The sequence below is a fragment of the Aquarana catesbeiana genome, linkage group LG03 (genome assembly GCF_042186555.1).
Source record: "Aquarana catesbeiana isolate 2022-GZ linkage group LG03, ASM4218655v1, whole genome shotgun sequence".
In the NCBI taxonomy this organism is placed as follows: Eukaryota; Metazoa; Chordata; class Amphibia; order Anura; family Ranidae; genus Aquarana; species Aquarana catesbeiana.
In genome coordinates, this window is record NC_133326.1 from 534,450,980 (window position 1) to 534,474,199 (window position 23,220).

At 46.1% G+C, this 23,220-nt stretch overlaps 2 protein-coding genes across 8 annotated transcripts in view; one reads left to right on the forward strand and one right to left on the reverse strand.

Moving 5' to 3' along the window:
* EPS8 (EGFR pathway substrate 8, signaling adaptor) overlaps positions 1-13,036 on the reverse strand; it is a 131,230-nt gene extending 118,194 nt beyond the window's left edge. For 2 of the 6 annotated variants that reach the window (XM_073621338.1, XM_073621324.1), the window contains exon 1: positions 6,005-6,104. The gene's annotated coding sequence lies outside the window, so the exon portion shown is untranslated. Of the gene's footprint in view, positions 1-6,004; positions 6,205-10,571; positions 10,711-13,011 lie in introns of those variants that run through there. The other 4 variants (XM_073621333.1, XM_073621332.1, XM_073621342.1 and 1 more) reach the window with 4 other exon arrangements.
* On the forward strand, positions 7,193-20,796 carry STRAP (serine/threonine kinase receptor associated protein). Of its 2 annotated transcripts, none has more exons than XM_073621352.1 (9): positions 7,193-7,223; positions 14,670-14,805; positions 15,289-15,370; positions 15,551-15,623; positions 15,834-15,933; positions 16,329-16,466; positions 18,690-18,826; positions 19,397-19,546; positions 20,457-20,796. In XM_073621352.1, exons 1-9 carry the CDS (start codon positions 7,208-7,210, stop codon positions 20,516-20,518), a joined length of 894 nt encoding a protein of 297 aa, XP_073477453.1. In that variant the 5' UTR covers positions 7,193-7,207; the 3' UTR covers positions 20,519-20,796. The 2 variants fall into 2 exon arrangements, with proteins under 2 accessions (XP_073477453.1, XP_073477452.1); XM_073621351.1 differs by lacking the exon at positions 7,193-7,223 and adding an exon at positions 13,197-13,410.
* Positions 20,797-23,220: the final 2,424 nt, after the last annotated feature.

The window sequence follows — 23,220 nt, forward strand, 5'->3', positions numbered from 1 at the left end:
ATGATATGCTTCTTGTAGAACATGCCATTTTAAATGAATGCCCCACCCTTAATTATAGTACATTCTCCACCTACAATGGATTGCTAGACACACAGCAAAGAAAGTGTCCCTGGAAACTTTTTTGAAATGTTAGCACCTTTGCAGATGCTGAAACCTCCCAGGCTGCATATGGCCCTGAACTGTGTATATCTTGGGATTGCAACACTAGAAAATAATTTAAATGAGGTGAGCAGCTTATATAGCATTTGCGTGCCTCCATTTTGCTCGGTTCCACCAACTCCTCTGAGGCTCTGGTCATGCAGCAGCCAGTGACAGGTTTTACTGAGGATCATGTGGTGTTCCATCCTCACTTCCAATACACAAGATTCATAAAGAAGTATACTAAAATGGATTGTCATCATTACTAAGCCCCGGTTCACACAGATGTGATGCGGGAACCAGCGTGATTCCAGTGCCGGTTCCTGCATCGCACCTCTCTCGCAGGCTGTTCACACTACCCCCTGCGAACCACTGCTGGTGTCAATACAAAAAGGTAATGACACCCCCGGATCGGTTCGCAGATCACAGTGCGAACACTGAATTCAGACAGGAATTGGATCGCATGGGTTTGAACACCCATGCGATACGAATCCAGCGCAGGGTAAAAAGAAAGTTCATGCACTATTCTCATGCAAATACAATGCAAGTTCAGCCATACCACTGTATGGCTGAACTCGCGTTGCACAGATATTGCATGTGATCGGCACCACAATGTGTGAACCCAGGCTGAAGAGTGATTATGTATAATAATAATAATTCATGCACAAGGAAGGCTGATTGGTGCACAGAGCTCACCAAAAAGTCCCCACCAGACTGAGGACCTATGTGGATGGGCTTTATTCTCTTCTGATACAAGTCCATGAGATTTCAGTAGCTGGAGGTCAAATGTACCTGCAATCAATTCTGAATGATCTCAGAAGCATCTTAAAACTGAGGTCAAAAGCAGCCTGCTATCTCTCATGGACACAGGCCCCACAGCCTGCATCCATGGCTGGGTATAAAGCTCTCAGCGGTGTGACAACAGGGGTTGTGGCATGGACTGTCAAGCAATGGTGGGAGCTGTAGTTCGGTATACATGATCATGGTGAGGGTGTTGTAGTGTGGAAAATCCAGTCATGATGGGAGTTTGGTGTGGAATATTCAGCCGCAGTGGGGGTTTAGTGCGAAATATCCAGTCACAGTGGGGGTTGTGGTGCAGAAGATCCATCATTGTGAGGGTTGTAGTGCAAAATATCCAGTCTCTGGATACATCACTGATGTGAATAACCCCCTTATATAGGAACATCAAAGTGGCTCAGTCCCAAGTGTATACTTGGGCCTCTGGTTTAAAATGTTCTTCTGTGTCACAGGGAAGGCACATACAGGCAAAGCAAAGACTTGACATTTTAGAGTAGGGGGCACAGACAGGTGATTTTAGATAATCTGCCGAGATCATTGCTGCACCCCCACCTCCTATGGAAGTAAACTGGAGCCAAATTATTAATACATAGTTTGTTATTGGTTGCTATGGCTTACAGCACTATAGAAACAGGCAAGGTTCAAAAACACAGTCTGACGGGAGCGTTGCAACTCCCACTACTAGCATTCCATTGGGCCTGGTAAATTAATAATAAACAGCTCACATATTTACTAAAATGACTGCAAACTGCCAGCTCACCATGAATATTGCTTCACAAGACAAAATCTGCGAAACCGCACCAGGGGTGCCCCAACTGGTGGCCCACGACCTCCTGCTCTGGCATGGCAGGCCGGCAAGCCCAGATCGCGGCTTGCCAACCCGCCACTCCAGAGCATCATTGTTATGGATGGAGTCGGGGGTAGAGGAAGCATGGGGCTGTGTATGGAGTAGAGCAGCATAAGCCAATGCTTCCTCTAGTGACAGCTCCTGTCCCAGGCGGAGTGCTACCAATTTCATCTGGGACAGCAATACTTCTACGGTCGGTGCCCAGCAAAGCCTGCAGAAAGGGCAATTCCTGGAGATCAGAAAGTGAAGGATCAATAAATTAAAAGGTCAGTTTATGAAAATTACAGTATATATAGCAAGGGACAGATCTGTTCTGCAATAGTTACCAGTCTGCTTTCAAACTAATCTGCAGGTGCAGCATACCTGCGGGTTACCTGAATTGAAGCATAGACTGCTATTATTACCTGCAAGTTTGGTGCACTTTCAGAAAGTGCACCACACCTGCAAGATATAATAAAAGTCTCTGGCAAAGCGCAGCTAACCCACAGGAAAGCAGCAGGTACACTGCACTGTACCTGTGGTAAACTGCAGCACATCAGTGTGAAAGCAGCCTTAGGCCGGATTCACACCTATGCATTTTTTTAGTGCTTTTTGCAGATTTGCACTACAGAACGTGGTCCATAGGAAACCATGTTAACCACTTCAAGACCGCCGCATGATGATGTACGTCCAAACTTTGAACGGGGATATCGTTTTCGTGCGGCGGCCGGCTGTCAGATAAAAGTGGTCCCTGCGGCGGATTCGCCGCGAGATCACTTTTAATCGGTGGCGGGAGAGGGCCCCCCCCCTACCGCCGCGATCCAGTGCCCTCCGCCGCTTACCGGAGCCGTCGGTAGCGGCGGAGGCGATCGCGTCCTTCTGTGTGGTGTGTCTGGAGAGGAGTGAGGCTAAGATGGCGCTCACTCGTCTCCAATACACTGCTGGGCGGAAGCGACATCAATACGTCACTTCCGTCCACGCCTCTTAAAAAGGCACATTTTTTCAAATGTCATTTTTCTAAATGACTTTTTTTTTTTTTTTTTGCATTTTAGTATAAATATGAGATCTGAGGTCTTTTTGACCCCAGATCTCATATTTAAGAGGTCCTGCCATGCTCTTTTCTATTACAAGGGATGTTTACATTCCTTGTAATAGGAATAAAAGTGACACCATTTTTTTTTTTTTTTTAAAACACAGTGTAAAAATAAATAAAATATTGTAAAATAAATAATACAAATAAAAAAAAAAAAATTTTAAAACCCCCCTGTCCCGATGAGCTCGCGCACAGAAGCGAACGCATACGCAAGTAGCGCCCGCATATGAAAACGGTGGTCAAACCACACGTGAGGTATCGCCGCGACCGGTAGAGCGAGAGCAATCATTCTAGCCCTAGACCTCCTCTGTACTGCAAAATATGCAACCTGTAGAATTTTTTAAACGTCGCCTATGGAGATTTTTGAGGGTAAAAGTTTGACGCCATTCCACGAGCGGGCGCAATTTTCAAGCGTGACATGTTGGGTATCAATTTACTTGGCGTAACATTATATTTCACAATATAAAAAAAAAGATTGGGCTAACATTACTGTTGTCTTATTTTTTTATTCAAAAAAGTGAATTTTTTCCCAAAAAAGTGCGCTTTTAAGACCGCTGCGCAAATACGGTGCAAAAAAAAAGTATTGCAATGACCGCCATTTTATTCTCTAGGGTGTTAGAAGAAAAACCATATATATATAATGTTTGGGGGTTCTAAGTAATTTTCTAGCAGAAAAACCTGTTTTAAACATGTAAACACCTAAAATCCAAAACGAGGCTGGTCCTTAAGTGGTTAAATGGACTGTAATGCAAATCAGCATAATGCAAAAAGCAGTAAAAATGCATAGTTCGATTCGAGCCTTATAGGGCGCTCAGGACTGTAAGGATTCGTTTACATTTGTGGTTTGGGGGGTGCTAAAATCCCATAGTTCATTGTGTCCCACGAGCAATTACTGAATCACTTAAAGAGGTTGTAAACCTCCAAAAAAACCAAAAACAAAACAAAAAAACAAAAAAAATAAACCCTGCAAGATAAAAGGCATAATGAGCTAGTATGCATCGCATACTAGCTCATTATGAGATACTTACCTTAGAGCAGTGGTTCTCAACTCCGGTCCTCAGGACCCACTAACAGGCCAGGTTTGCAAGATAACTGAAATACGTCACAGGTGATATCATTTGCTGCTCAGTGATTGCAGCATTCTAGTCTGCATCTCCCCCAAGGTAATACTTAAAATCTGGCCTGTTGGTGGGTCCTGAGGACTGGAGTTGAGAACCACTGCCTTAGAGCGATGCCCTGGATTGGCACTGGCACACCGCTGACATGGCGACATGTTTCCCGGAGTTACTTCCCGGGTTTGCGGGCTCCGGCGATATGATTGGCCAGAGCCGCGATTACGTCACTCCTGCGCATGCGCACAGGAGCCGCCAGTCACAGCACAGGCCCTGAAGAAATGGCACAAGCAGGCCATTCATTCAGTGCGCATGCGCTGACGACATCGGCAGCAGCGTATACAGTAAATATCTCCTAAGCGGTGCAAGTTTAGGAGATAGTTACAGTACCTACAGGCCAATCTTATTATAGGCTTACCTGTAGGTACAATTAAAGAGGTAAACTTTACTTCCTCTTTAAGTGTCTCGCGCTCTTCAAAAAGTTGAGCACCCCTGTTCTACAACATGCTCTCAGCACTGTGTGCCGCACTACTGAGCAAGGCACAGTGCGGAACACTATCACCCGGCAAAGATGTGACACTGCACACATGTAGCTGCCCAACAGAGACGTGTCAGTGTGCACACAACACTATCCAGATGCAGAACTGTGCGCACAACATTATCCAGCAGAACACAGTGCTGATCACTATTATCCTGCAGACATGCAATATTACACATAAAGCACGGCACCACCAAGGAGAGGCACAGCGCTGTGTGCGCACAACGCCACCGAACCGAGGCACGGCGCTGTGCGCACAACACCACCCAGCAGAGGCACAGCACTGTGCGCATACTAGCACGGCGATGTGCGCACAACACCACCCAGGAGAGGCACGGCGCTGTGCAGGCACAACGCCACCCAACCGAGGCACGGTGCTGTACACACAACACCACCCAACCGAGGCACGGTGCTGTACACACAACACCGCCCAGCAGAGGCAAGGCAAAGTGCGCACAATACTACCCAGAAAGACACAGTGCTAAGCACTTTTACCAAGCAGAGAAGCTACACTGCGCACACAACATTAGAGACACAGCACTCTGTGCACAACGCTACCCATCAGAGATGAAGCAGTGTACACACACAATGCCACCCAGCGGAGACACAGCACTGTGAACACACTGTTACCTAGCACAAAGCAGAGGTGCGACATTGTGCACACAGTGATGCCCAGCAAGATATGGTGCTGAGCACTATTGCCCACTAAAGCTTGTGATGGAACCGACCCTCTTATGTCACTGTGTCTACTAGGGGCACAGGGTGACTGAGACAGGGGTCTCCCAACCTCTCTAAGGTAAGCTGGGTTCCACGGGCCCCCCCCGCCCAAAGTGACTTCCGTCACAAGGCTATTTTCACATCTTTCCATGTCCTTGTTTGTCTATTTTTAATCTTTTTAACATCCATTGTAGTGCATTGACATTTGTTTTCTTTATGAGTTGTGGTGCATTTTTGATGCATTAATAAGTGTTTTCATGCATGCATTTTTCATTTTTTTTTTTTTTTGCCAGCAAGGATTGGTCTCCTGCAGTGACATTGTTGAGAACTTCGGAGGGAGCCACTTCCAGGAGGTATACAGTATGTGCAATTTTATGCATTGCCATAGACTTTTATGGGACTCTACGCATGAAAATACACAGAAATACAGACGTATCTCATTTTTCTGTGTGTGTGTGTGTGTGTGTGTGTGTGTGTGTGTGTGTGTGTGTGTGTGTGTGTGTGTGTGTGTGTGTGTGTGTGTGTGTACAGCCTCATTGGGTAACATGTTCCTATGACACATTTGTTGTACACAGAGGTGTAAACGGGGACCAATAAACGTGTCAGAAGCACAAAGGGCACACACATCAATACACAATTACTCAGCAGAGGACAGCATACACATTGATACACATCCATTCCAAGCACTACACACACAGCTACCCAAAAACACAGTGTCTTAGTAAATAAGGCACAGGCCACATGTGATTATCAAAGGCAGGTGGGGGCCCAGGCCCACTTACCAGGCCAGAAGGTGACCAGTACCCAGTACTGCGTACATAAAGGGATGCTGCCTCTTACCTGTTCCTGGAATCGCTCATTAATCATTAATGCAGGACAAGAGTCAGAGGGTGGAGACACCAGCAACAGGGACTTAACCTGTCGCTGACTGTCAGTTAACATTCACAACCTGACTGTCAGTCTTGAAGCATAGAGCTACAACCAGAGCTCCCATACTGGAGATGAAGGACAGACTTCAGGAAAGCGGTCTGAGACTTGTTACATACTTTTTACTTGCTGAGCACAATGCTCTAAGAGTAGTGCCATGGTACAGCAGTACACAAGCCATCATTGTACATTGCCCGAGGCACCAGACCGCAACACCCTGAATTACAAAACAGACCTACAACTGCTCCAGTGTGTACAGAGGTCATTTCATCTTTTGGTAAGGTGTGCTTGTGTTCTGAAAACAACCGATCACCTGAACAAATGTGAAGGATTGGAGTCTTATCACACATCAGTGATTAGACAGCTGGCCGGTTATCATGCTGGCAAGGGAGAGCAGGGGGAGCTGAGCTGCCATGTCACTGCTGGGAAGGGGGAGCTGAGCTGCCATGTCACTGCTGGGAAGGGGGAGCTGAGCTGCCATGTCACTGCTGGGAAGGGGGAGCTGAGCTGCCATGTCACTGCTGGGAAGGGGGAGCTGAGCTGCCATGTCACTGCTGGGAAGGGGGAGCTGAGCTGCCATGTCACTGCTGGGAAGGGGGAGCTGAGCTGCCATGTCACTGCTGGGAAGGGGGAGCTGAGCTGCCATGTCACTGCTGGGAAGGGGGAGCTGAGCTGCCATGTCGCTGCTGGGAAGGGAGAGCTGAGATGTCGCTGCTGGGAAGGGAGAGCTGAGATGTCGCTGCTGGGAAGGGAGAGCTGAGATGTCGCTGCTGGGAAGGGAGAGCTGAGATGTCGCTGCTGGGAAGGGAGAGCTGAGATGTCGCTGCTGGGAAGGGAGAGCTGAGATGTCGCTGCTGGGAAGGGAGAGCTGAGATGTCGCTGCTGGGAAGAGGGAGCTGAGATGTCGCTGCTGGGAAGAGGGAGCTGAGATGTCGCTGCCGGGAGGGGCTGGAAGGGGGAGCAGGGGGAGCTGAACTGCTATGTCACTGCTGGGAAAGGAGAGCAAGGGGAGCTGAACTGCAATGTCACTGCTGGGAGGAGGTACCTGAGCTGCTGAAATGAAACAGTTTGAATGTAATTACTCTACTTTACCTGCAACTACAAAGATCAGTGAGGGAATGCTTTAAAGCTAATTTACTGATTGTTAAGATTGTGTAAATACTACAATATCCTTAACCTAACCATAGTTGTAATTTAAATGTAAACTCTAGCTTTGTATTCACTTTAAATAGTTTTTCTATTGCCAAGAAATATTGCTGCTGTCAGTGCGGTATAAACTGTATACAGAACTGCATTCCGACAGCAGCTGCAAAATTAAGTCAAGCAGAGCACTGCTCTGCCATTCACAGTAAGCCTTGTGTTTTGTTTTGTTTTTTCGTAGAGATTGTGATGTCATCCACCTCAATCGAAGGAAAGCTATGAATGCATTGCTGCATTATTGGTCTTTAAAGTGGAGCTTTATGCTTAAAAAATGAAAGTGGGCAGACAGACAGGATTTTTAATACAGAAGAGTCATGCTTTGTCGCTTCTGCATTAGACCCCTTTCACACTGAGGTGGTTTTCAGGCATTTTTGCACTAAAAATAGCCTCTAAATAGTGCTTGAAAGCCGCCTCTCATTTATTTCAGTGTGTCTTTTCACACTGGGGCGGTGCGCTTGCGGGACGTTAGGAAAAGTCATGCATGCAGCATCTTTGGAGTGGTTTGAGAACACTGTATACAGCGCTCCCAAAACACCCTGCCCATTGAAATGAATGCAAAGCTTCCAAAGAGCCCCAAACGGTCATTTTTAACCCCTTCTTTGGGGTTAAAAGTGCCCCGCTAGCGGCAGAAAAGAGAGGTGACGCTAAAACGAGCAGCGCTTTAGCGCTAACGTGGCCGCAGTGTAAAAGGGGTCTGAAAGTTACTTACCTGCCTGTCCACCCCTGTACAGTAAGCTGTGCACGCGCAGCTCATTGTACAAATTTGGCAATGCTGAAGCTGACGGAACTCCCTGCACATGTGCAGGAGTGATATCATCTCGGCTCGGAAGCCTGAGACCCAGAAGACGGCCACCTGAAGATGTCAGCGGCCGACAGGGAGCACCAGGAAATTGCGTTGCTGGACTGAAGGTGAGTATAGTTCTGCTGTAAGCAGTTGTGTGCATTGTCCCACAGACAACAAAATGTGTTTTTTATTTTTTTGGGGTTTTTTTGAGTGTGCAAGAAGCCTTTTACTTATCCAATCCCTTGCTCCCGACGGCTCCTCCTTTCATGTCATAAACCCTGCAGCCTCTACAGCTTACCATACACATTACAATCAGATTGTCCAATTCCCTTTAGATCCACCAACAACTATGTGTTGCAAAGGCCTGTCTTATTGGATACAAATTGATTGAATTGATTAGGCAGCTACCCTTTTGGTAAAACTAAAGTTAATTGTACAAAAATTGTATGGTCAGATCGCAACTTTTATGGTGACCCTTAGGTGCTTTGGTGGTCATAGGCACTCTGACATCATCAAGTATAATGCAGGGCCAATGGGGAGCCTCACTGTACCATTACGCTTTTTTTGTTTACCATGGAGTTCAGCTTTAGGCAATTAGGGCCGATGTGAATAGTAGCGTCAGGAATCGCAGATTCCTGTGTGGGGGGTCTCAGCGGCTAGGTGTGGCCGCAAGCCCCGTCCACAATAACGATAGATATTCGCCAGCACACCATGGATCAACAACTTCCGTCCAAAGGTTTCTTTTATTGAAAGAGATCACATCACAGAGATAAGTGCAACGGTTCGAAGCCACGCAGGACCCCTTCACCAGGCATGCTTGACTAAGGGGTTCTGCGCAGCTCCGAAACATTGCACTTATCTCTGTGATGTGATCTCTTTCAATAAAAGAAACCTTTGGATGGAAGTTGTTGATCCACGGTATGCTGGCAAATATGTACACTTGCTCGATGTTTCCAGGACCCAACTGGTAACTGCTGCAGCACCCACCATTTTAAGTGCCATACTTGCCAGGAATGTGTGCGATAGGAATATTGACAACACAACCTGTCATGATCGCTGCTGGACACACTTTGTGTGCGTCTAGCAGCGCACACCGCAGGTAATCGCTGGCTGTGAAGAGAGCCGCGAATAACTGTGGCCGGTGGCAACCTGTCATACTGAACAGGGCCAGCTACTATTTGCACTGGCCCTAATCATCAGTGTGAATCTAACCTTAAATACCTGGCTGATCCTACCTGGCTATTCCCACCCCCTTGTAAACCGACCACGGTTTATCATGGCTGCTGAGCACTGACACTGCGGTCAGTTTACGTGCCTTCGTCATCCGCAGCTCTCCTGTCTCTCCTCCTCTCCCCCCTCCCTCCTTGCCTGTCAGCTCTCTGTCAATGCCTGCCTCCTCCCCTCCTGCTGCTGAAGTTACATTAAAATTTTCATACCATCCTCTGTGTTTAATATTCCTGTGTGCCCCTATGTCTGTGCCTTATAAAAATAAGCCATTTTATACCCAATTTCAGAGCGCTGCCTCTCTCCTCCTCCCCTCCCGACTGACGTCAATGGGAGTTTCTCAGCCCCACCCACTGCAGCTGTCAGACAATGAAAGCAGAGAGGCGGCCGGTCATGTGAGCGCAGAGTGGCGCTCTGAAATCGGGTATAGAATGGCTTACTTTTATAAGACACAGGGGCACACAGAAATATTAAACACAGAGGATGGTATGAATAAAATATAGTGGCTTAATAACCACTTTGAATATACCTCAATACATGAAAATTAACATCCCTTGTTTTTGACAGAAACCCAGTCCTGCCTGTAAACCCTGTAAGATCATCTCAAGCAGTGGTAACCCGCCCTACCCAAGTTACCTCAGAGAACATAAAACCCACCTATATTATGAACATCAGCAGAGAGGAAGATGTTCTGTAGTCCAAACACATTTTCTGTAGTGGGGTGACAACTCTGCTCCTTAGATACAGTCAGGCGACAACACTGCTCCTTAGATAGGGTAAGGTTAGTGAGAGTTGTCACAATATTTCAGGAAGCATGTTATTGGCAGGATCAATAGGTAAAAATAAAGGAAAACCACTACACATTTAAGCTACAATATATGACCCTTTTTTTCTTGGGTTTTGATACGCTTTTACCACTGTTTCAGTTCCATGAATCGGAGCCATTGGGGTTGATTTACTAAAGGTAAATAGTCTGTGCACTGCAAGTGCACCTACAAGTGCAGTTGCCCTAGTGGTTGTGAACCTCAGACATAAAATCTGAACAAAGCACATATTCTATAGCGTTTACTTGCCTCTCTCCAAAGCACTAAGTTTAATTTCTCTCTGCTGTATAGTTCCTTTGCTATCTGCACATATAACTTCTGACAAGTTTTCCTGACACCATGTGAAGAATGGTGACAGGGGAGGGATCAATCTGTAATTGACAGCCTCACCTTTGTTCCTGTGTGCAGTGAGGTGTGTCTGCTCCCTCCAATCAGCTTTCAGAGCTCTTGTACAGGATGCAATTTCGGCTCTTCACCAGCTGCTTTGTGAGTCTGTGAAAAATCCTTTTCATTGCAGAGATTTACAAGGATGTACAGGACAAATGGCTGCAAATAAGCAGGTACAACTTGTAAGAGGATTTGTTATGTCTTTGTGTATCACCTGAGGCCAGTTACTTCACTAGGTATATGCAAGGGTTTACAACCACTTTAAAGCCTCTGGGTATGTAGCCTAGGAGCAAAGTCAGATGCCAGCCATGGCCACTATTTCTATGTTAAGCTCTCCAGTCTTGTCTAATAAAACAGAATGCATGCAAAAATAGTCCTGAAATCTTTCCCAGGGCTGCCAGACAAGGACAATCTAAACATTGGTGAATTTTGAGAGTTCAGCCAGTGACCACACTTTAGTGGGAAGAGTTGGTTAGAGGGCATCATTTTGGGGCACGTTATTTCTGCCTTTTAGAAAAATCATTGCTATATGTTATCCTGAGCTGGGACTGATGGTGTTACCATGGAAACCCATCTTCAACAGACGTGAATGGAAAAGTTATGGAAAGCTTCTATTAACAGAATGTTATCACCGCCCCCTCCTCCTCACCACCCGCACTGCTACTACGGCACCATGGAACAGATGGCGCCAGTAGGAGGGGGATGGAGATATTTCACGTTAGTGAATAGATGGACTACTGAACCCAGATATTATACCTGATATGTTAGGCATTTCTGACTGGTGGAATAGAGGGGAGGGGACATAACTGACTGGAACAAATGGAACTCAGTCTAGATTGGGGGAGTAAACCAGGGTCATTGGCTGTGGTCAGAGGGGTGGATTAGACGGTTCTAAGGCTGTGGTCAGCAAGCTATATTGGTAGGTACCTGTCTTTAGTCAGTAAAGTACATGGCTGTGGTTGGTGGAATAGAATAGGGGGGTATTGGGCTGTGGTTGGCGAGGTACATTGAGAGGGGTGTATCCCTGACTGTGGTAAGCAAAGTACATGGGGGGGGGTTCTGATTAGTCAGCAGGATAGATCAGGGGGGTCTCTGGCAGAGGTAGTGGAGCAGCCTCAGGGGTTTATAGCTGTGGTCAGTGGAGTATCTGACCCTGGGTGGCAGGGTACATTTGGTGAACTTTGGCTGGTGCAGTATATTGGGGGAGTTTCTAGCTTTGATTGGCAGGGCACGTTTTGGGCTTTCTGGCTTTGGACAGCAGAATACATTTGGGGGGGGGGGTCTTAAGCCATGGTTGGTAGGGAGTTTCTAGCGTGCGGTACATTGGGGGATCTCTGGCTGTGGTCAACAGGGTACATTGGAGGATGTTTCTGGCTGTGGTTGGTGGGGATGTCTCTGCTTGCGGTTGGCATTGGGGAGTCCCTGGTTGTGGTCAGGGTACATTTGGGGTCTCTGGTTATGGTCGGCTCAGTAGACTGTGAGGTGGGGAGATCTGGTTGTGGTCGGTGGGGCCTTTGGCAGTGATCAGCAGGGTACATTGGCTGGAGGTTTCTGGCTGCGATCAGTGGGGTACATTGGGAGATCTCTGGCTGTGGTGAGTGGGGTACATCTGATTGTGGTCAGCAGGGTAGATTATGGGGGTATCTGGCAAAGTAGATTGGGGGGTCTCTGGCTGTGGTTAGTTGGGTCTTTGGCAGTGATCAGCAGGGTACATTGGCTGGAGGTTTCTGGCTGTGATCGGTGGGGTACATTTGGAGATCTCTGGCTGTGGTCAGTGGGGTACATCTGATTGTGGTCAGCAGGATAGATTGGGGGAGAGGGGTTATCTGGTAGAGGTTGGTGGAGTAGATTGGGGAGGTCTCTGGCTGTGGTGAGTGGGGTACATCTGATTGTGGTCAGCGGGGCAGATTGAGGGGGTATCTGACTGAGGTTAGTGGAGTAGATAGGGGGTTCTTTGGCAGTGATCAGAAGGGTACATTGGTTGGAGGTCTCTGGCTGCGGTCAGTGGGGCAGATTAAGGGGTTATCTGGCAGAGGTTGGTGGAGTAGATTGGGGGGGGGGGGTCCCTGACCGTGGTCAGCGGATTCTTTGGCTCTGGTTGGAATCTCGGGATGTGACCAGCAAGGTACCTTGGGGCTGTCTGTAGCTTTGGCTGGCAGTGTACATTTGTGGGGGATTCTGGCAGTGGTCAGTCGAATACATTGGATGGTCTGAAGTCTGTGAACAATAACTACATGGGATCTCTAGCTGTGGTCAGCCGGATACACTGGACAAATCTTTGACTATAGTTTGCAGGTACATGGGGGGGGGGGGGGGCTCTGACAGCGGTCGATTGGGTACATTTAGGAGGTCTCTAGCTGCGATGGGATGAGCTGATTGTAGGTGTACATTGGAGAAGTCACTGCTCAGCAGCACCCTCCATAGGCTACAGGATAATTCTTACACACAGCCACGTGGTAGAAAGCCCCGCCTTCAGTCAGAGCAAATCCACCGCTGTTACCACAGGCAACAAAACTTCTTTCAGCTCACACGAAACCCCGCCTTCGGCTCTTCCACACGCCTACACGAGGACGGAGACTCCACATCTGCGCGCTCCCTGATTGGACAGAGCTTCCCGACATATTCGCCCTCATCCAACATGCCAGTCGCGTTTCCGCCTCGTCACTTCCGGTTCCCTTTCTTCCAGTAGCGAGTCGGTGTGTGTGTGCAGCTGCTGTATTCGGCGCAGAGATGGCAATGCGGCAAACTCCGCTGACCTGCTCCGGTCACACCCGGCCTGTGGTGGACCTGGCTTTCTCCGGGGTCACCCCGTACGGGTTCTTCCTTATCAGCGCCTGCAAGGGTGAGACCGCCGGCCAATACCGCTTTACCATACAGCTCCCTCCAACCAATACAAATACTGCCCCCTCCGACCTATACCCCTCCACCAGACTGCCCCTCAGCCAATAGCCCTTCACCGTACTGCTGACTACTAATACCCCTCCAATCCACGGCCTCATTCCTCCACACACCTTTCCTGCACCCAGTGCCCCTCCTCCTCTCTCTTCTATCATGATAAACATGCCTGGCTGTAATGCTGACCCTCCTGGCTTCAGTACTTTCCGATCCTTGTCCTGGATGTTTGTTTGTGGGTCTGTGTCTCACTGACCAAGGAGCCAGAAGATCAGTAATACAGCCAGTCTACAAGCCTATTTATGGGAGTTAAGCTCATACTAGGGTTGCCACCTTTTCTTCAAGTCAAAGCCCAACACTTTTGTGGCACACAGCAATTTTTTAATAGTATAAACTATACATATATTTTGCTACTAAAATAACATTTCTAATCATATGAATTTAATAACAAGAGTTCCCCTTTTACATCTGAGTCCACAGTCCGTCTTTTACATCTGAACTTGCATAGTTCCCGTTCACTGTAAAGGAGGACTCTATAGACTCTGATGTAAGGGGGAACTCTGGGGACTCTAACATAAGGGATGCTCTGGAAACCCTGATTTAAGGGGGTACACTCAGAACTTTGTACGGAGAGGACTCTGATGTAAGGGGTGCTCTGAGAACCCTGATTTACCTTGGTGTACTCAGAGGCAGGAGAGAGAAGGGGATGGATAGTGAGCTCACTTACCCCTTGGCAGTCAGCATTTCTCATCCAGATGGATTTGAGGCTGCTGGACTTCAAATTTCTGGCCCACACTTTCCTTTTCTGAGGCCCAGTGCTGGGGATTGGAGTGTGGGCAGACACAGAAGCGTAAGGGTGGGGGGAAGAGGTGCAGATTGAGCCCTCTCCTCTCCCGTCTGTATGTGTTTGGGGGGAGGGCGGTTTGTTAGTGCTGGCTTTGGGAAGTGTGAAAGAGTGTAACAGACACTCTCAGCTGAGACAACTGCAGCCAGCAACCCTGCTGGGAAGCCATAGTCCAGTCTAAATGTGTCCGGGTTTCAGACAGTTCGAAACCTGGACACGTGGTTCCAAACCTGAACTGTCCAGGTGAATCCTGGATAGGTGGCAACCCTAGCTCATAGGATCGATTTCCCTGCATCCCCGGTGACTGACCCCCTTTTTTTTTTTTTTTTTTTTTTTTTTTTTTTTTTTCTTTTTTTTTTTTTCAGATGGGAAGCCCATGCTACGTCAGGGTGACACTGGAGATTGGATTGGAACATTTCTGGGCCACAAGGGGGCAGTCTGGGGGGCCACGCTGAACAAAGATGCTACAAAAGCTGCCACAGCTGCTGCAGATTTCACAGCGTAAGTATAGCGAATAGGTGATTCCAGTTGGATGCCTGGGGGGAGGGGGCTTCACCTCTTTTACCGTACCGAGGTGACACTGATGTGCCTTGGGGAGTGAAGGTGTCATTTCTCTTTGTATTTGGGACAGTAGTGGAAATCCAATCAAATGTCATCTGAGCTTCTTGACTAGTCTCCTCGGATTGGCTGTGCTATGTGGTACATAATAATATATATGACCGAGGTCTGGTATCCACCCGGTAGGGGTATCGGAGAAGGGCACATTTAGTCAACAAATACGTCATAAGTCATTAATTATCGTCCTATCTTTTAGATTGTAAACTCTAATGAGCAGGGCTCTCTGGTACTGTATTGTAACTGTACTGCCTGCACTCATGTTGCGCAAACTGTTGGTGCTATATAAATCCTGAATCCTAATAATAATAATACCCAGGATAAATCTTAGTGTGTGATTTCCACTGACTGTCCTGTCCTCTCTTCTAGGAAAGTCTGGGATGCAGTCACAGGGGACGAGTTGTTCACTTTGGCTCACAAGCACATTGTAAAGAGTGTTGACTTCACCGAGGTAAATGCATCTGTCATGTCTATAAAAGCTTCACTGTTTGGCAAATTTTGGCTTATTAGTGTTCTGTTCAGGGCACTTTTTAGTAGGTTACACAGGAAATGCATGAATAAAGAACATGATTAGGGGGGTGTGTATAAGGGGTGTTCGCCAGAGCTTACGATTTAATGCCTTCTATTATAGGACAGCAGTCATCTTCTGACAGCAGGACAAGACAAGCTTTTGCGCATTTATGACCTCCACAAGCCGGAAGCTGGTAGGTGTGATGTAGGTGGTGGTGTACCGCCTTCCTCTGTATTGTTTTGTGAAAGGGTAGGTGACGGATGGCAGCTCTGGTGGTCAGGTCTCCATGATGGTGTCCTTTATGATGTCTCTCACTGTGTACAGCTTGTGTGCATAAACAATCACTGTTGGGTCGGAGGGAATGGAGACGCACTAAAACTGACACTTCTACTTCTTCTCGTAGATCCTGAGCAAATTGGGGGTCACACATCGGCTATTAAGAAGGCTTTGTGGTATAACAATGACAGACAGATCATCTCTGCAGCTGATGATAAAACTGTGAGGTAAGATGTGATCTGGGCTGCAGTCATTGGAGGCATGGCTCCCCCCTGATGGACACTGCATGAACTACAAAAAGGTCAAATGTCACAGCTGTTATGGGAGAGAACCCTTGCACAATGTCAGGAGAGGGGTTGTGTCAACTTGGCACCATGTTACACCTTACATATAGGTATAACATGGTTTATAAGTTGGCATTAGCCTTTAGGCTCTAGTATATTCTACAGTCTTGCATCGAAATTCCTGATTCGCAGTCTGATCTATGGAGCCCACTATGTGTATATTCATATGGATCGGTCTGTGGTATTTGTTGGGTTTGGCTCTCTAAATGGTCAGTCTAGATGCTCTCCACCTCCTCTTATGCTGTCGATTTATAACATTTCCGCTCTTATAATTGCAGGTTGTGGGACCGAGCCAGCATGACGGAGATAAAAACGCTAAACTTTAATTTATCGGTCAGCAGTATGGAGTACATTCCAGAGGGGGATACGCTGCTCATCACGTATGGCAGAACTATAGCGCTGTACAATTCATCCAGGTATGTTAAGAGCTGCGACTGTAAAGACATCTGTGGATAATCTGTTTTGTGTCATTGCCCCTTGACAAGGAGGGGCACACTACAGCATTACCCCTTTCTTGTAGTAATAGCTGGTGAGGTGTGACAGATATTGGAAGCTGTGGGTCAATAACTTGGAGATTGGGTTTTAGCATTGAGGGTAAGAAAGAGATAAAGAGACTCGCATGTAGCAGCCCCTGAAACTGCTGCAATTTTTTATTAAAAAGGCACAGGGATGGTGTCTTTGTCCCAGAGCCATCCAAGCAGTTTTAAGGCACTGGTCTCTGCTGCCCACATCCGATTTAGTGGTGGTACCCGGTTCTAAGTCCAGGAGCCAAAATGATCTTGCTCCATAGGAGCACTTTGTCATTGGGCAGAAGTGTGTTAGCTCTGTCCAGGGTCTTTTGCAGCAGATGATCTGTACTATAGCAATCTATTGCTTGTTGTTTTGCAACCTGCTATTAATCACTATAAGCTGCTTTGGGGGTTTGACTCTAGTCAGTGAGGGGACAAAAAAAAAACAACAACCCTAAACTCACTTTATTAATAAAATAGAAATGCAATATGTTAGCATTTATCGACTGACTCTTATTTCTTTTGTTTTCATCTCTTTTAAATGCAAGCCCCCTCGCCTTTTTTTTTTTTTTTTTTTTTTTTTTTTCAGACATGCTTAGCTCTATGTGCATTGCAGAATGCATAGAGCAGAGCATTTGAACAGAAAAACTATAGCTAATAACAGCTATAGCTAGTCCAGGGGCCTCTTCCACAGGAACTTCATCTATAATTCTTAACAGGCAGATTTTAGGGTCTTCTGTAAGTTGAACCTGAAAAACTCAGTTGATCCCTATCGGAGGTGGATCAGGTCTCCATGGTACCTCATGCAATAAGTGCAGGACGGATCATCTTGCACACCCATTCTCTCCAATCTAGCTGGCCTGTGTTAGACAGGTAACAGTAGATATAGTTGAGATGGCCACATTTAGAGAGCACTGGTGCTTATGGCCCTAGCTATATGCTGTAGTTGAGAGGCTAGATAGTATAACCATGGGGTTGGAAGTTCTATCCCACCTACTTCCTTAGGGCACTGCAATTGTTCGTCTCACTCTGGCAGTTGTATTGTGCCAAATAAGGGACCTGGAAATGGAATTGATAATACGAAACTGCTTCAGCGGAACAATCATCGGAGAATTGTGGAGCACATCTAGAAGCTGTGGCATTAGGATAATTTTGATCAAGTTGATTCTACCCACCCCGGAGAAAGTTTGTCTGAATCATACCTTAATGTGGTTATTAAGCCACATCTCATCTTTATACTACCCCCTCTGTCAGATAAGAGTGCCTGTGCCTCCTGTTATAGTGCCTGTGAGAGAGTATGTCTCTCCTCTCCGGCTGACATCAGCAGGGGAATCTCAGCCCACCCGCTGGAGCTATCAGATGGGGAGAGCAAAGAGCCTGGAGTCATGTGATTGGTGGGAGATGCTGTTAAAACAGGTAGAAATTGGATAGATCTCTATCGATGATATAAAGGTCAGATAGTTTTGAAACAGCAGGGAGAGGAGCAGAGTGGCGCTAGTGAGGGGAGGGGGAAGTAGGACACAGGGAGGCACGTACGCTGATCGTGGTGTCAAGGCTCAGCAACCCTGATTATATCGTGGTCGGTGTACAGAGGGGAGAGGGTAAAAACTGGCAGGATCAGCCAGGTATTTCAGGTGTTGCAAGGGGCCAAATGACACAGCACAAGCACTGTGCTGTATAAAATGCTTTAAAGGAGCAGGATCCATTATATTATTATTATTATTATTATTATTATTATTATTATTATTATTTATTTTTTTTTTTTTTGCGGTTTAACGCTTTAACCTGATTGTGATGTCATTTTAATTGGGGGTCTTTGATTATATTTTGGGATAATTGTATGAGGCTGCACAAATCATGTAAATGCTGCATCCCCCCCCCCCCCCCCCCCCCATATATTTTTGACTACTATACTATATAAAGAGGTAGGGGAATTCTGAGATAGTAAGGTTGCAAGTCAGTTTTTCATACAAGATATCTAGGGAAGCCATATGTCCTGGAAATGAGAATATTGGTCATGTAACTGCGCTGATAGGTGTGTGTGTGTGTGTGTGTGTGTGTGTGTGTGTGTGTGTGTGTGTTTATATCTATCACTGGAAATGTTAACTTTTAAAACGGTTTCATTCCTAGTCTTGAGCTAATCAAGTCTTTTGAAGCTCCAGCCTCCATCCATTCTGCATCACTCCATCCAGAGAAAGACTGTATTGTGGCGGGAGGAGATGACTTCAAGCTGTACAAGTACGACTACAGCAGTGGAGAGGAGCTAGGTATGCACCGTTGTTCTGATCACAGCATGCAATCTCTGAATGAGGCCCAGTCTCTTCTTATAGCTGCTTTGTGTAGCACTCAGCTAAAGCTCTGCACCTTGCAGAAGTGAATACACTTGCCCATAACAGGTGGGCAGAACCCATGAAAGTCAGAACTAGCATTTTCAGTGAGTAATATGCATTTTATAGAATTGCAACCTCCTCGCAATTGCAGTTAGTGGAGTTTGACAAGCTGCTTTGTCATCTCAGGGTGATGGTGGTAAGAGGGTGTGCTGCACTTTCTAAAGCTCCTTCACTTTGTCTAATGTGTATTGGGGTTCCTGCAGGGCGTAGGTAGGTTCCTGTTTGGCTTCCTGGAAAGGAGAGGCTGTTTTCTGCTCAGGGATATTGGGGTTTCTAGAAGGGGTTTGTCTGTGCTGCACTATTCTAGAGTTTTCTTTATTTCATTTGATGTGTATTGAACTGTTTTTGGGGTTCCCAGAAGGAGTCAGTAATTTCCTGCTTGGTGGATTGGGGTTTCTGGAATGGGTTGGCAGATTTGCTCGATGATGATGATGATGTTCTTTTCAGAATCCTACAAGGGTCACTTCGGTCCAGTCCATTGTGTGCGCTTCAGCCCAGACGGTGAACTGTATGCCAGCGGATCAGAAGATGGTACATTACGCCTCTGGCAGACAGCAGTGGGCAAAACGTATGGATTGTGGAAATGTGTTCTGCCAGGTAAAGCCAAAAATATTGCTGGAGATATTAAAATCCTCAAATGAATCTTCATATTTGACATATAACAAATATTGTCCCTGGCTACCTAGCTCATCCAGATTAAAGCAGCATTAAACCCAAAAACAAACCTTAACTTGCCAGTAAGCCTGCGTGGTGTGTTTAACAGAACAGGCTGTCCTGCAGATGTAGCAGCAGTGGTGCTTACGATCAGCTTTTATTAATTTTATCCTGAAAGGGGAGGAAAAAAACTGTTGCTGTAACGAATTAAACTGTTAGCTGGAGTTTTTGGCTTTAATTTGTTAGTGTAATTAAATCTGCTAGTACATGGAACACCTAACCTCTCCCCAGACTGACAATGCTGATGTCCAGAGTGGGGGCACTCAAATACAGCAGGTGTTACAGAGCGAGAGACCACCACAGCCGATGATTGGTATACTGCAAAATATTACATTTTTGGATTTAATACTGCTTTTTAAAGAGGTTGTAAAGGTAAAAGTTTTTCCACCTTTAATGCATCAAGGTGAAAAAACATCTGATACTGCCAATCCCCCCCCCCCCGTTTTACTTACCTGACCCTTCCAAAGTCCCGCACTCGCTCCAAACATCCTCTTCGTCGCTCAGCCTGGCCGTTGATTGGTTACAGTGGATGGATTGAAAGCAGCGCAGCCATTGGCTCGCACTGCTGTCAATCACATCCAATGACGCGGTGAGCTGGGGGGCGGGGCCGAGTGATACAGTGAGCAGCTGTATCACGGGAGCGCGCCGCAAGCACTCAACACCATGTGAGGGAGCTCTTGGGAGCTCCCCCCCCCCCCGATTATTTTTTTTTCAGCAAAGAAATTACGTTTTTTTTAAATTAAAACGATGTCGATGGGAACTGGTAACCGTGTGTGTCTTTTTGTCTTCGCAGAGGAGCTGGTCTCGGAGAATTCAGACTCTATCTACAACACATCTGCTGAAATTAAAGCCTGAAGTGCCTTAAATGGCATTGTGAGACGTGCAGATATCGAGACTCTGGAAATGGCAGATGCTTGTGGAAGTGCGCACTCCTCCCAGCAGCATTGGAGGTAGCAGATGGGCAAGAGGACACACAAGTTATTCCAGCCATGTGGTAGACTGTTCGGAGATGGAAAAAAACGATTCATTTTCTGGAAGTTTCCTCTGACTCCGGCCTGGTTCTGACCACTTTGTGACATTTATTATTGTAGTTCCACTTCTGTAAATAAAGTGTATCGGGAATGACTATACAACTGCGTCCCTGTTCTGAGTAGGAGGGTGGTACTTCTATAATTACCTGATTTTGGATGGAGCTTGGTCTCCCCAGATGTGTTCTGTGTAATCTGTTAACTGAACTGCCATTGCTGTGTGGATTTTGGAAATGTATACCTGGGTCCTGTGCATGTCCTCTTATATCAGTAGTTGTGATTAGGTAACTGTGGCTTCCCCTTGCCCTTCTGACTTGTTCCTGGCCAGACTATAAAATACAGAAGCCAGAAAACTAGCTTTTTTTTTTTTTTTTTTTTTTTTTTTTTAATATATAAAGAGTTTGTTATGGAAGCTCTCCCCCTGCATGTTTCCTAATTTCTTACTTTCTTACCTCCTTGAGCAGTTTGTGTGGGGTTTTTTTTTTTCTTATTTATACAATGTACTAAATCTAACACTGAATCTTTAGACTACAATCACAAGGCAGTTTTATCTGTGAATAGTTAGCTGCATTCAGTGCTTCTAAACGCAGCAACACTCTGATATGACTATACAAAATTAGCTGTGTCCAAGGTCAGTCTCTCTATACACATGTAAGTGTTCAGATGAATGGTTACAGGCAAACAGTGGCGGTGCTGGCCATTGATTTGTATAGATTACACTTCTGACAGCTGCAGCTGTTCGCACAGTGTGAGCAAGCAGAGTTTACAACCACCGGAAAGAATTTGATTCTTGCCAGTTGCTGCCCCTGGCCACAGACGTGGCTCCTTTAAGTTGCATATATGTGTTACTGTATGTAAACTCGAACACTGACCTTATTTTTGTTACTTTTTGGTCTGCTAAATATGGCCCTGAAGGTGTTATTTTTTTGCACTTAGATAACAAAACACCTGTTGACCCCCGCAAGAAATCTAGTTAGCTGATAAATGTTTGTGCTCGTGAGTATGAAGCCTCATAAACACTGGCAGAAAAAAAACACCACTTTAAATTATTTTATTTTTATGCCTCTGATTGCAGCTTTTTTTCAGCCAATGCACCCATGTACATTGCTGTGTTTTAGGCTCATATTTTAGAGCAGAGGACAGGTGCATTAAAAATAAAATCCCTAACCCGTGTTCAAAGAGGAGCTTTCTAGCATAATACATTTTCATTTATGTGCATAATTTCTAGTGGCCAGAGTAAATTAATTATGGCCACACACTTGTAAATGCTCGTAATTATGCACCAAAACTGCCTATTTTTATGCTGGAATATTTCTGCTAGCGCCTGTCCGAAAGTGTAAATATGTGTCGTCCTCCTTTTTGAAAGATCTCGACCAGTATACAGCATGAATGATATCAAGGGGCAGGAGGGGTAACTACAGCAAAATCTGGGTACAACCAACTAGAATAAGTAATAAAAACAAGGTGTGCTAGTAACGAGAAGGAGGTACAGCCAGCTAGAGTGTGGCAGATTTCCAAATACATCCTTTGAAGTATAGATGGTGTAAATCCATGCTGTACACCCAAACCTTACCGTTTAAAAAAAATATATATATGGTAAGTAAAGGATTGGGGGTAAGTGCAACCCTAAACATGGTAATAGGAAGGGGTTTTAAAAACACCCATCGACTAGGTTGTTTAGGTGGGGTTAGGGAAAGTGGGAAAGAGAAGGGTTTAAATCTGCCGATAGGTAAACCATCTCTGAAACCAAAAAGAACCCTGATAACTAAAAGGAGAAGTTAATTTTTACATAAGTATAACCTAACACATTAAATGTATACTCTGTGGAAGAAAGTATAACTCAGAAAGCAATTGCCTATATTCACCTGTACAAAAGAACTCCAAGCAGTAGTACCAAGTGTTCAGAAATGTGGTGTTGGTTGTGCCCTTTTATTGAGATGGTCAAGTCTTCAATCAGCCTAATGTCCTTAATGTGGTTCAGTCATTGTCCTATGGGGATTTCCAGAAGTATGAGTATTTAAACTAGTTAGCTGAACGGTTAAAAGCTAAGTTCACCTTTGTTAATAAATGCACATATTTTTGTAGGTAAAAAAATTTGCATTTATTTTTACTCTGCCGCCTGTATGGCATTGCACCCGCGATCAGCAGCTCATGGGTGCAATGCCTGAATCCTGCAGACTCTCAGTACACTGTCTGCCATTACCTCCGGTATGGGCAGGCAGTTACTGAATTGCAGGAAGAATCCATAAACTACGACAACGCTCACCAGCGTCCTTGCAGTTTGAGAACTACAAGCCATCGGCTGGAGAGTAAATTGCATGGTTGTGTGGGCGGAGCCCCTCACAACCGCGCTATTTTTAAACACCGACTGGGTACTGGGAGAGTATCCCCTGCCTGCCGTCATGGAGAGGAGGCAGGAGTTGGAACATATTAAATGCTCCACCCTAAATACGGGTGGAACATGTTCCAAAGGTGAACTTTTACTGCAGCCAACAGTTTGCGCTCTGCTTGTTCAGTTAGCTTCAAGCT

Bases quoted from the DNA above. Each gene is read 5' to 3' on its own strand.
- STRAP (XM_073621351.1), top strand. From the start codon at position 13,299: ATGGCAATGCGGCAAACTCCGCTGACCTGCTCCGGTCACACCCGGCCT. The intron at 14,806-15,288 runs GTAAGTATAGCG...CCTCTCTTCTAG, and splicing joins GCTGCTGCAGATTTCACAGC to GAAAGTCTGGGATGCAGTCA. The intron at 16,467-18,689 runs GTATGTTAAGAG...TTTCATTCCTAG, and splicing joins GCGCTGTACAATTCATCCAG to TCTTGAGCTAATCAAGTCTT.